General features: G+C 33.6%; 1 protein-coding gene across 1 annotated transcript in view; it reads right to left on the reverse strand.

Moving 5' to 3' along the window:
• The window catches only part of SENP7 (SUMO specific peptidase 7), a 163839-nt gene that overhangs the window by 63515 nt on the left and 86448 nt on the right, over positions 1–13876 (reverse strand). The window contains exons 9-11 of the mRNA XM_051985203.1: positions 10710–11067; positions 9742–9902; positions 5207–5353 (exon numbers count right to left, since the gene is read on the reverse strand). Of these exons, the coding sequence (XP_051841163.1) occupies positions 5207–5353; positions 9742–9902; positions 10710–11067 (666 nt within the window). The remainder of the gene's footprint in view (positions 1–5206; positions 5354–9741; positions 9903–10709; positions 11068–13876) is intronic.

Genomic DNA, 13876 nt, shown 5'->3' on the forward strand with positions numbered 1-13876 from the left:
AAGGACTAACTAACTTTGTAAAATTTATTTCACTCTGAATACCATTGATCAGCTAGCTGGTCATATATCTTTTAAAAGAGAAATCAGAGCCAGTTTTTGTCAAAAGTCCCTAGAATACTCCAGTACCAACTTTTTCTTTACAGAACTGTCAAATGCAATGATTGGCATTTTCCATTCTCAGTAGATCACCAAAATCAGTCAGAATCTTAATAAAGTCCTACCTAACAGAGTCCTACCAAAAAGACTTTACCATTATCTGTCTAAATGGCATGAGCTAACTAAGAGGAAAGGCTTCCAGTAAAAGATAGGATTTTAACCAATCCTTAAAGAAAGCCAGAGATACTGGTGGTCAAAGCAGAGGATGGAAAGCATTTTAGGCAGTCAGTGAAAATACCTGAAGCCAAGAAATGGAGTGTCTTATTTGTGGAATAATCAGGAAGTCACTGGATCAAAGAGTACACATCAAAGAGTAAAGTATAAGAAAACTAGAAAGGTAGGAGGAAATTAAGTTATGAAGGGCTTTAAATGCCAAACAGAGTATTTCCTATTTGGTTCTGAAGGCAACTGGGAGGTACTGGAGTTTATTGAGTCTGGCACTGAGGATGTAACATGACTGGATCTGAATTTCAGGAAAATCATTTTAGTGGTTGAATGGAAAATGACCTGACATGGAGAAAGACCTGAGTTAGCCACATATTTTAGGAGGTAGGCTATTGAAATAATCCAGGCAAGAGGTGATGATGGCCTGCAATAGTACTGCTCATGTTACAAGAGAATAGGAGGCATATTCAAGTAATTTTACAGGGGAGAAATCAACACACCTTGATAACAGAATAATTATAGCTGGGGTGGGAGTGTAAGAAGAAAGATGGTTTACATACAATGAGAAATCCAGAATGACTTAGGTTTCAAGCCTGAGGAATTGGGAGGATGGTATTGCCCTTGCTAGTAAAAGGGAAGGTAGGAAGTGGGGAGGGTTTGGAGGGAAAGATAATTTTGTTTTGAACATATTAATTTTAAGAAATGACCAGCAGGATGATTTCAGAAAGGCCTGGAGAGACTTACATGAAGTGATGCTGAGTGAAATAAGCAGGACCAGGAGATCATTATATACTTCAACAACAATACTATATGATGATCAATTCTGATGGGCGCAGCCCTCTTTGGTGATGAAATGAACCAAATCAGTTCCAATAGAGCAGTAATGAATTGAACCAATTACACCCAGCAAAAGAACTCTGGGAGATGACTATGAACCATTACATAGCATTCTTAATCTCTTTTGTCTGCCTGCATTTTTTGATTTCCTTCACAGGCTAATTGTACACTATTTCAAAGTCCGATTCTTTTTGTACAGCAAAATAACTGTATGGACATGTATACATATATTATATTTAACTTATGCTTTAACATGTTCAACCTGCCATCTGGGGGAGAGGGTGGAGAGAAGGAAGGGAAAAATTGGAACAAAGGGTTTTGCAACTGTCAATGCCAAAAAATTACCCATGCATATATATTGTAAATAAAAAGCTATTAAAAAAAAAAAAAGTAATGCCATTCCTTCATGTGAGAGCAATAGAGATAAAGGGGGGAAAAAAGATAAAAGCCATCTAAATGAGAGGAGATAAGGAAGAGGGAAGAATAGGGAATTCACCATGTATGACCTCAATATTTTCTATAAATTATAAGGTAAGATTCCCAACTGAGAAGAACCACTACGGAGAATGGAACAGTAAGTTGGTATAGGCATGATAGGATTCCCTAGCAGCAGTGAGAGCTTAGGTAAAAATCATATAATATAAAATTTTAATAGACCCAATCAGAATGGTTGCACAATTTCCTTCATTTTCATTCATTCGTTCATGTATATAGGAGCAAAGGTGGTGAATAGTGAGAGTGATCTAGGTGAGCCAAGCTGAATGAGGCTTGTCTGAATATAATACAGAGATATGATACAGATAGGGGAGGGATTCTAAAAGAACAACAATGTAGAATTAATTAGTTCATCCAAGAGTCAAAAATGGAAAAGGAGAGAATGGCTACTGCAAGGGAAATGGCCTGAGAGAGAAGTGAGGGGTAAAGGGATTGGAGAGACTTGAATGACAAAGAGAAGAGTTTTGTAAAGAAAGGGAGAGGGAGAAGTGAAAATGGATTATTTCAAAATTTTTGGACACAGAAGTAGTATTTGTGGGTGGTAGCTCGACTTTTTTTAGGGAAAGGTATTACAGGTTGAGTTGTGTGCAAAGAGACTGATGTCATTGTTAGAAGACAGGAAAAGAGCAAAAAACGAGGAGGAATAATATGGGCTACCAATATTAGATGTCACTAACAAGGATGCTAGAAAGGCCTGTTTTGATTGATCACTTAAGATAAATGATCTTTTAAGAACTTTTAAGGGTTCTTAAGCTAGGACTGTGAACTTAAAAATAAATTCAACAGTTTAGTAACTCCACTTCAATATTATTTGTTTCCTTTGCAATCCTATGTATTTCATTTCACACATTTAAAAAATATTTGTTCTGAGAAGAGGCCCATATTCTTCTCCAGACTACCAAAAGGATTCATGACACCAAAAAAATTAAGATTCCTTGGTCTTTGAAAAGGACTATTAAGTCAAAAAAGCTCTGCTAAGGCCAAGGAATGTTTGGGACATTATTTTGACTATGGAGGTCCACTCCAATTCGATTTCATTTCTGAGCCACTAGTTTTCAGTAGACAGGAAGGCAAGTGCCTAAAGTATGGCATTCTCATATCAGCTGATCATTTTTCTCCATGTGTGGTATCAGCACTGCCAATGGATAGCAATTCTGTCTTCCTCCCAGCAATATAAGAATAATGAATAAAAGAAAATTAGGAAAGATCAGTCATGAATATTCTCTTCTAACTCACAAAGCAGGCCTAAACAGTCTGTCTGAATAGGGGATAAGACTCATACTAGATCAATTAAGTTCTCAGGGACAAATGCCATCAGTACAGTTAAGATTCAGTTCAAAAAGCAAGTGAAAAGCTTCCCTACAATGGAAGCAATGTTTCGAATAAGAGCCAGAAACACATTTTCGGCAGTTAACACAGAATTAGCAGAAGAACAGAGACAACATCAGGGTCCACAGATTAAGGGATACTGAAAGTAGCAAGGTTAAATATATATATTATTAAATTCACTAACAAACCATTACATTCTCTACAACATCAATATGGTAGCTCAAAGGGTAAAAATTAAAATATGGAAAAAAGGCAGCTGGGACTAAGTGAAGCAAGGAAGATAAGAAGACAAGACAAGACTAAAAAAAAAAAAGTAGATGATTTTACAAAACAAATAACTTGAGCAGCATAAGTTTGGGGACTCAGGTAGTTCATGTAGGCTGAAATCAGTTTGTGTATTATCAAACAAAGAGCGCTAGTTGACATGATCCAGACAAGCACAAACTTTGGGCATTCTCAGTAATTGCTCTAAGAAAGTCCTTCTTATGATGAAGGGGACAAAACAATGATTACGTTGGCTTTCAACATCATATTTCTGCTGTTTGCTTCTAAACTTGTTTCTCAGCCTAGCACCTCAGGTACTCCCTACTTTGGAACAATAGATTGGCACAGGTTCCCTTGCACATACTACCCAGAACTTATTACCAAGAATGTAGGGACAGATAGATGGCACAGGAGATACATCACTGGCCCTGGAATCAGGAGAACCCGAATTCAAATCCGACTTCAGACACTAAACATTTACTAATTGTGTGATCCTGGGCAAATCATTTAATCCCAATTGCCTTGCAACTCCCCGCCTCTCCACCCCCTGCCCAGCCGGAAACAAACAAACGAACAAACAAGAACTAGGCAGATGAATGACAAAGCTGCCAATTTACCCTTTCTCCCACATCCTGTGGTACCCTGATGATGTGGTATCTCTAGCTTCCTGGCAAGTCCTGGTTAGACCCCCATTTCCAATGTCCAAGATTTCTCTGTCCCACTATGATGACTAGGGCTATGAAAATTATTCATTGTGACTTTTTCTTGGATTTCTCCATAAGAATTTGATTGAATGCATTTTCTAGATCTGTCAGGTGGAATTGGAGAGAGAGACTCCCTGCCCTGTTAATCACATGCTTCATATTCATATTCTTAATCTTATTCACATTAACTCTCATCCTTTTCCTTTCCTTCTTACCTAATACCATGTTAACATGTAATAGACATTCAGCAAGTATCAAATATGGACTGAAGAAGAAAAAATTATACATCCATGCTTTTCCCCAACAATTTCCTCCATTACCTAATTTTTTTCTATTGAGTTGATAGTACTTCTTGAACCTTTGCATAATTTTAATAACAGCAATTCAGGACTTACATATATCTAATTCATATATAGTCCCCATATGCAAATGAACTACCCTAAAGACTTTGCCACTCCAGAAGTTCTGAAAGACTTTAACACAGAGGCCTAGCTTGAGTTCCTAGACAATGGTTCTTAACCTGGGATCTAGAAAATTTACTTTTTTTTTTTAATTTAAGAATTACATTTCAATATACACATGGTATATAATTCTATGGAACATCAAGAATTCTAAAATTTGTTATATTCTGTTACTGTACTTTAAAGAAACTTTTGCTCCATGTAAAAAACAAATACAAAGTGTGTGTGTGTTTTTTTAAGGAATGTGTCAAAATTAGAGAATCAGAGAATTTTAGAAGAGATATCTTCTAGCTCAAAACACTCATTTTACATATGAGAAAACTTAAGTATAAAGAGCTGTAAACTCTTCTCTTAGATTATAAACTTGTCATTTTTTTTTAATCTCAAAGTAATATCAACACAAAGACAACAAAGTAGGGCAAGCTTAAAAATAAAAACAATATAGTATAGAAGAAAACTAAGCTTTTGAGATGGAAGACCAGAATTGCAATTACAATTTCCCAGTTCCTAGATATAAGAATTTAGGCAAATCAGTCAATTTTTCTGAGTCTCTAAAACATAAAACACTTTGTAATCTTTGATTTCTATGTAAATATATGCAATTTTTATAGTTTGAGTATTAAAAATTATAAGAATTGAAAATAAGATAAATGAAGATTGAAATAACTACTTTTAAAATCTAAAGCACCTAATAAAAATTAATCTCTAAATCCTTTAAGTATGTTTACTCAAAGAAATTCACAAATGTTTTATAAGTGATCACTTACAAAAATATCTCAGGTCAAAAATACTTACAGTAACATAACCACTAGAAACTCCTCTTATACTGCCAATATAAATAGAGGTAAATGTAATATCCAAGTGTAGATCCACCTCATCACTAGGTATAATACAAGAAAAATTGTCCATGACAAGACTTCCTGGAAATACATTTGGTGAAACCTACAGGGAAATAAAGGATAAAATGAACTACATTAAATATTAATACATTAAATTTTAAGTTAGTATAAAATACTGAAAAAAATTAATGTACATATTCAGTTTTAAATGCCTTCTATTATACTCATTTTAATAATTCACTATTGCATAACGAATTGGCCTACATTCTCATCTAAAAAATTAAGTTAAATCAGATAATTTCCAAGAAGAACTATGACTCTGTAATTTACCAATGTCTACAATTTACACTCAGAAGTAGTGGGTGGCAAATCAAGCAAACATTTTGGTCAACATCTTTCTCAATAAAAATAACTTTACTGTGGAAAAAAATTGTTTTAAATTAACTTAAATGAAATTTAAATGAAAAATTTAAAATAGTTCTTAAATTATATCTCATCTGAAATTAAATAAATGTTACTGAAATTAACAACCTCAATTATTCATAGAAAAAGTTCTTCCCTACAAGGCTTAATTCATTTCAGGCATTCAGTTGTAATTTCCTAACAAACCAAGACATAACTTCTGGTGAGCACAGGAGTGGTAACTCTGAACCCTCTGTCATGCCATTCCTATTTGCTTTACCATTATGATATCTATATGCTTATTATTACCTATAGAGGCGGATGCTGCTCATCATCACTTAAAGACTTCAGATAATATATTGCTCCTATTCAAACTAAACAACTCTGTCCAAATTCTCTCTAGCGAAATTAGGATTTCTTTAGGCTGACTTTCTGTCCAGCCTGCATTCATATTCCCTTTCAGTGTACCATATGTATTAGACAAATGTTTTCTATACCAAGCCATGTGTAATACAGTTACTAGCCCAGTTCTTAGAATTTCTTTAATCTTACGATCCTTTTACTATCCCTACATGTACAGAAAATAAAAAGGCAGGAAACCAATCCCCATCACACATGTCTGTTGTGACAAGCATGTATTAAGCTCTCTTTCTCCATGCAAGATAGCCTAATTTTTCCTTTAATGGCACTAGGTCTACCTTGAATGTTAGTTGGCTAAGTCAGGGGACTAAAAACTTCATTTCTTGATCGCCAAACTGCAAAGCAGCCACAAAGAGCTCAGGGAGCTCTCAGATGTTTCATTAGTGAATCACAATAGACATCTCAAAGCAAGAGAGCTTCCCACAGCTAAATCAATTCAGTGTCTTCAAAAGCTATTCTTGCTGAATAGTCTTCTGCTATGGCTGAGTAAATCTCTTTTTGTTGTTGTTGTATTTAATTGCGGAATAATCTCTAAGTATCTATCTAGTTTTGTTCCAAAATAAAACAAATTTCAGGGGATTGGCCTGAGCAAGGCCTAGGCTAAAACAGCTATAATCACACAGATTGAAAATTTAGACTTTTTTTTTTTACAAGTGGAGTCTTTAAAGAGAAAGAAAATTTCACAGAGCCTTCACAATTTGTAAGACATGATTAGAATATTAAAATGATAAACACATTTTCTTATAAACTATATATCAATAGCTGGGGTGGAGAAGCAAAAAAGTATTTTAATGTCTTTTTTCTCATGCATTGTTAACACGGATTTGCAATAGTGAACATATTCTCAGATTTCAATACTAGACACTTTATTCTACAAAATTATGCTCAATGTAGTTCATAAATGTTGTTGATCAATTTTTTCAGTTGTGTTTTTTGTAAATCCATAAGGCAGTTTTTTTGGCAGAGATGTTGTAATAGTCTGCCATTTCCTTCTCCAGCTCATTGAGGCAAACAGAGTACGTGATCTGACCAGGATCACACAGCCAGTTAAGTATCTGAGGCTCTGGACCTGGTACTCTATCCACTGTGTCAACCAGCTGCCCTTCTATAACAGAAGTCAAATTTATTTCATCATTAATGGCAAAAATGAAGGGAAATGAAGATCTTATTCCCATAGAGATGACTGTTGAAACCTGCTATGTTGTATTCATTCTCACATAGTAGTCCTTAGTTTCTTAATTTGATGACATTTCAAACATCAACTTGCACGCTACTTAGGAAATGTAACTCATTTAGAAAGATTTTTACCTCAGTATGATCAACTAAGTTTTTTTTTTAATTATAAATTTATCAACTGTATTCAAAAATAATTCACATGGATTTGTGATCTTACTGACTTGGCTATTCACTTCAAAAATATAGATTATAACTCATACACATTTGCCTATCCTGTGTTCTTGTCTGTATTATCATTTCACCAGCAGGGATTTCATTTAATGTACCTTTTTTGAGGCTCTCCTAAAACTGCAAAGATACCACAGAAACACTAAGGTGATCTACTTGTCTATCTTCACTGTGTCTTTACTATAAGATTAGTCCAAATTATTTTCCCATTACATATTTGCCTTTGTGTTCTTTGAAGTTCCTTGAAGCCTTCTCACACCAACAATGCACTTTTCCACTGACTGGTGTGATACTAATTTTCAATTCTTCAAAAGACTATTTTGTTCTAAACCTCATAGCTATATATAACACTGATATAATATTGATATTAAAATACTGGGATCCTATTTGAGAATGAAATTTGAAGTGATTAAAGGAACCATGAAATTTCCTAAAGGCATGCTCTCTTCTTTTGGCTTAATTTATGGACCTAACATTGTCCATTTATATTGTTTCCCAAATTATAAACAAAGCTCTCCAACTGCATGTCAAATCTAAGTAAAAACATGGTCTTCATTCATTTTTTCCTGTGTAAGTAATCAGGTCAAATTGTTTTTAATGGTTACAAAATCATTTTGGGATTCAATTCATCAATATATAACCCTACCCAAATCCTAGTGGCTATGATAGTAATATCTATTAATAATATCTTCTTTTGTATGTCATCTTCTGCCACCATCACTATAGAAAAAGGAGTCTATTCAGATTAAAAGCCATTAATTATTTTTCTTTATTTCAAAGACAGTCAAGATAAAATAATTTTGTCCTAGATTTTCAATAATTTTGTATGCAAAAACTTTTTAATTTCATGTAATAATTTTTTTTTTTTTTGGCTATTCTTCAAGTTCATCATCCTACTCAAATGCCACAAATTTCACTCCACCTCAGCTACATACAACAAAGATCATCCACTGGATCTTGTCTATTAGTATTCTACTTCCATAATCAAGAACTATGAAATTCTTTTTGCTTAACATAGTTTGCTTTAATTGCATCTCTCCCTATGTCTCATTCCTTTTTAACCTATTCTTCATCCTCAGCAAGACCTCCAATCCTGAGACCATCACCCCTATTTTCACAAAATTCTCCAAGATTGCCAGTCTTCTAACTGAACAGTTCAACTCCATACTTTGCCTTTGAACCATCAAAGGCTTATGTTGTAAAGAAATCAAACAAAAAAATAAGAGACTCATATGCACATACGAAAAAAGAGTTAAGATCAGTTCTTGTGTCATGGCAAAGAACCGGACTTTAAAGGGATGTCCACCAATTGGGAAATGGCTAAAAAAATATGATATGGGAATATAAAGGAACACTACTGTGTAGTTTTTTTTTTTAATTATGGATTTCAGAGTATCCTTGTATATAGTAGTAGATAATAAAGTGAGCAGAACCAAGAGAACAATTTATACAATAAAAATATCATTGAATCATTCCTCTTTTTTGTCATCTTTCCCAATTTGCTGGTCATGGGTACTATGTTTGGCTTTCTTTTTTTTCCTTTGTTCCCTCCCCCCCCCCCCCCCGAGGCAATTGGGTTAAATGACTTGCCCAGGGTCACATAGCCAGAAAGTGTTAAGTGTTTGAGGCCTTTAAACTCAGATACTCCTGACTTCAGGTCTATCCACTACACTACCTAGCTGCCCCGTCTATGTTTGGCTTTCAAAGCTTTAACACTGCCTCTTCTTTCCATTCTCTGGCCTTCTTAAACCTTATTGTCTTCCCCAAATGCTCTTCAATCTTGTGGCATTGGCCTCCTGCTAGTCTATCTCCTGACTCATCCATATACTATTCAGCTAACTATTTCAATACCCTTAATCAATAATACCATCTTTTATGAAAACTTGAGCAGAGTACTAATGAGAAGCCAAAATTTCAAATAGTCTCAGTCCTACAGGTATTTGTCTTAGTATTACACGAGTATTAGAATAATGACACTAATGGTTTTAGCAAATACAAGCAAATATAAATCAAAAGAACCTTTCAGCTGAATTAAAAGTGACAAGATGAAGTGGCATTGTTATTTTACTTCAAAATGAAAAAGGAATTATATATTTTGCTATAGATAACATGATTATGTTATATTGTATATATATATGTATATGTACTTATATGTCAGATATAACTTTTTAAAGTGTTTCTGACTAGAATTAATCCACTTGTAAATAATAATTTTTAAAAAAAAAGGTTTTTAGCCAATATTAATACTATATCAGGGTGGGTTACCTGTGAAGATTTAGATGCTGTCATAAGTGTTTCTTCTGACAAATCCAACTCAGATACTCCTTCCTCATCTTTAATGACAAGCTCATAGTCTTGTTCAGGTTGTAAATTAAGTGTGTCTGAATTGTGTTCAAAAGGCCCTTCTTCATCACTGGAAACAACAACTGAAAAAGAAAAATGCATTTTTAAAGTGAATTATTATTATTAACATAAAAAAGCCCTGTAATTGATGCTGAATAGCATTTAGATTGAATAATATCTAGTTGAAATAATCCTAACAGGATGGAAAATTCAAAAATTGACTTGTCCTTCAATGCTTTACTTGCCTCTAAAATATATGATATATTTTCTACCAATCATAGGACTTTACAGGTTGAATATACATTTAAGAAAATCTAGTCTAAAATCTTTTATTTTACAAATGAAGAAATTTTACCTAACATTAATGAAATAATTTGATCATGGTCACACAGGTAGAAGATACAAACCTAAATTTTCTTATTCCCAATCCAAATTAATGTTGTTCTGTAAATGCAAACTATGCCCCAATTCTTAAGGTACTCAGAGGCCTAAATGAATAAAAATTAAGGACTTTTCAGATTGGGCTCTAGCTTTAACAACAGAATATTCTGTTTAATACAAGTTCATTGTATCTTAACTTCCTGAACATAAGTATACTGGTTCTTTAATAAATTTACATTTTAGAAAAATGATAATAAAACACTTCCCCCATCAAGAACTCATACTACCATTAAACCAGTCAGACAATATAACAAGTTCTGTGACACAAACCAGCAAAACCTTCAGTTTCTAAGAGAGAATACACATTAGAATCATCACATACAAACTTGTTTCCTTTGGTTAGAGAGGTGAAAAAAAGCAAGCAGGTATATGGGAAGAAAGTACAAAAATGATGGTTAATTCTCCAAAGCTTTATCTGTTTCAGCCATCAAACAATAGTTGATACTTACTTGGTTCAACAGAGACAAATAATTGTTTCTCTTCATATTTTCTGCTCCGCAATTTTCTTAGAACAGGAACTTCTGCCTCTGTCACCAACATACTGACATTATCAACAATGGAAGAAATCTCCAGAGCATCACTGCAAATAGGGTTCAGATTCTGAAATGTGCTGGTGGCTGAAGAGTCAGAAAAGCTGTTCTGGGCACAACCTACAATAACCTCCTGGGTCTCAAAAGAGGGAGACTTCATAAAACCAATTTCCACTGTCTCTAGAGTATTTCCTTGTAAGGCTTTAAGATCATGCAAATAGTCATTTTCATTCGGATCTCCACATTCAGAAGGCAATGAATCATGTTCTTGTTCTTTCTATACAACACAAATAACGTACAGAATATACATTAGTATTATTCAGATTTACTTTTAATATCATGTCAATCTTAAAGAAAAAGACATAGGCCAAAGATTTTTTTTAATTACTTAACTATAATAAAAGGAAGATTTTTAGATTTTAAAAAACATTCTGACTTCTGTAAATATAAGACAACTGGGTTAATGGCTGTCTAAGTAGCAAGAACAGCTAACTTAAATATAAAACAATCAAGCAATCTGAAAATTAAGACCTAATCACAATACTGAAATTCTAATATTTGTATTACTCCTAAATTGTCTCAATATTAATCTCAGACCCCTTGATATGGAAAGTATATGGCTATGGTCATTTATAAAATAGTGGTGGCACAATAGATAAAGTGCTAGACCTGAAGTCAAGAAAACTCAATTTCTCAAGTTTAAATACGGCCCCAGAACTGGAGAAAGAAAAAATAAATAAAAAAACAAATTGGGTCACAAAAAGTTTGACATAATGAAAATGATTGAACAAATCTATCTACAAAGATAAACAGAGCACCAAGGCAGGTGTCAGGAAGGCCCGAGTTAAAATTTAATCTGACCTGGGATAGTTACTAATTATATGACTTTGGGCAAGCCACTTAACTTCCATTTGCTTCAGTTTCCTCATCTGTAAAAAGGAGTTATTTAGCACCTACTTCCCAGGATTGTTGTAAGGATCACATTAAATAATTATTCTAAAGTACTTGCTACATGGTAAGCACTATAATGTTAGCTATTACTACTATTACTGACCAATCATTAACCAACCAACACAACCAAAAACTTAATAAGCTGGTTGATTTGAAGAAAAGGAAAGGAAAAATGGTAAAAAACCAAGCCAAAAGATTTAGATCTGAAAAGTGTGTAAGACATCATTTAATTTAAAAGCCTCTCATTCTACACGTGAAAAAACTAAGACAAAAAGGAAGTAAAAGACTTCCTCCAAATTCATACTAGTAATAAGCAGTAAAGTTAAGATCTGAACTTCAACTCTCAGATTCCCAAAGCAGGATTCATTCCTGTTTAACTTATAACACATAGAATATGTGCTATACAAGCACATAGAATTAGCAGTAATCATAGAGACAAGAGGTTGCTTGAAGTCCTAATTAAATTATTCTATGCATGCTAGACACTAATTTCAAATATGCTTTGGTACAGAAGGAAGAGAAAAGAAAAGCCAAAGATTAAAAAAAAAAAAAGCACAGTTTGAATTTGGGAAAGTATAGCTCTTCTAGGAATCTTCTATTATACAAAGCAGTGTTCACAAGACTTAATAAAAGCTAGCTAGTTTTTTGTTTGTTTTTCTGAATGAAGCATTTCCTTTCTGCTGAAGTAATTCAATATCTGAGAAGAGCAGCAAGATATAAAACATTATAAATAATCACAGGTCAGATGATTTGTAGAATTTTACAACATAAGGATACTTAGCATGTTAACAAAACAATTAACAAAAGACAACTATGATAATGACAACTAAAAGTAGTCCACTAAAATGTTTCAAAAGATCCACAGTAAGCTTCTATTTTCCTATTTCCAAACAATCAGGAAGACCAAGTAACTGGGTTGTTTTTGTTCTGTTTTATTTTGTAACAAGTAACAAGTAACAAATAACAAGTAAACATGCCCACATAAGGAACATATCCAAAAAACCCTGATTCCAAATAAAATTAGTTAATACAAGATCATTTTGATTTCTAAAATCTTTTGTAACTATAATATTGTATAATGATAAATAACAGTCATAACGATGTCTCAAAGAATAACACGATTTCTAAAATCATTAAACAAAAAAAATCTTTACAGTGAGAGAAGTGATGCTTTTTCTTATTATATAATTACCTACTATGATAACGAATTATTAATTATTAGGATAGAGGTTTTTCCTTTCTATTCCCTTATTAGGCGACTAGTCCCTGTAGATCAATCTGTGAAGTACATAACTATATATAATATTGCCCAAATCCTCCCTGTATATGCTCTTTGATCTTGTCTAATATCCTACCCAACTAGAAGACGTTACAAAGAGAATCTAATTTAGGTGAATTCTCGCCCTTAGGAACTAAATCTATGCCCTTACACATCTTCTCTCTTCCTCTCTTCTCTTGCACTGGAATGCAGGGGAAGCCAGCTTATGAAGGAGAAAGCTTACCAGGAATAGTCTAGATAGAGAGGGATTCCCTTGTTCAGATTGCTGGAGGCAATTGAATCACATGATCAAGCCACATACTCAGAAGCTGAAGACTTTCAGCCCACCTCCTCATTAATATGTCCACTATTTCATTAATTGTTCATCAATTAAAACTGATTTTTACCTGTCAGGGGAAATTTCTTTTCCAAAGCCATTTAAGCATTTGGTGATCTTCATGGCTTGGCTTTGGTTCCTGAGCCCATTAATGATCAATTTATCAATCATCAATTAGCTTAATTAATAATTATTAATTATTAATTGCCCAGAAACTCTGTCTCTCAGGCTTTTCATTCATCTCTCTCATCAATATAGTTTGGGTTTTTATATTTTACATGTGATTTTTGTCACAACATGCAGTTAAACATTCTAATCTAAATATTATGCATACATGACAGAAATATAATTCTAAATTGTCAAAATTACAGCACATGAATACAGATTCAAGTGGAAATAAGGCAAAAAGAGAGGGGCAATCTAGCACAGTGGATAGAGAGTTGGCCCCTAAACCACACATTGGTTGGGTAGCTATATGACCCTGGAGAAGTCACTTAACTTCCCAGTGTTCCACACAACTTTCTTTGATTAAATATTGCC

This window comes from Antechinus flavipes, chromosome 3 (genome assembly GCF_016432865.1).
Source record: "Antechinus flavipes isolate AdamAnt ecotype Samford, QLD, Australia chromosome 3, AdamAnt_v2, whole genome shotgun sequence".
NCBI classification, from domain to species: domain Eukaryota; kingdom Metazoa; phylum Chordata; class Mammalia; order Dasyuromorphia; family Dasyuridae; genus Antechinus; species Antechinus flavipes.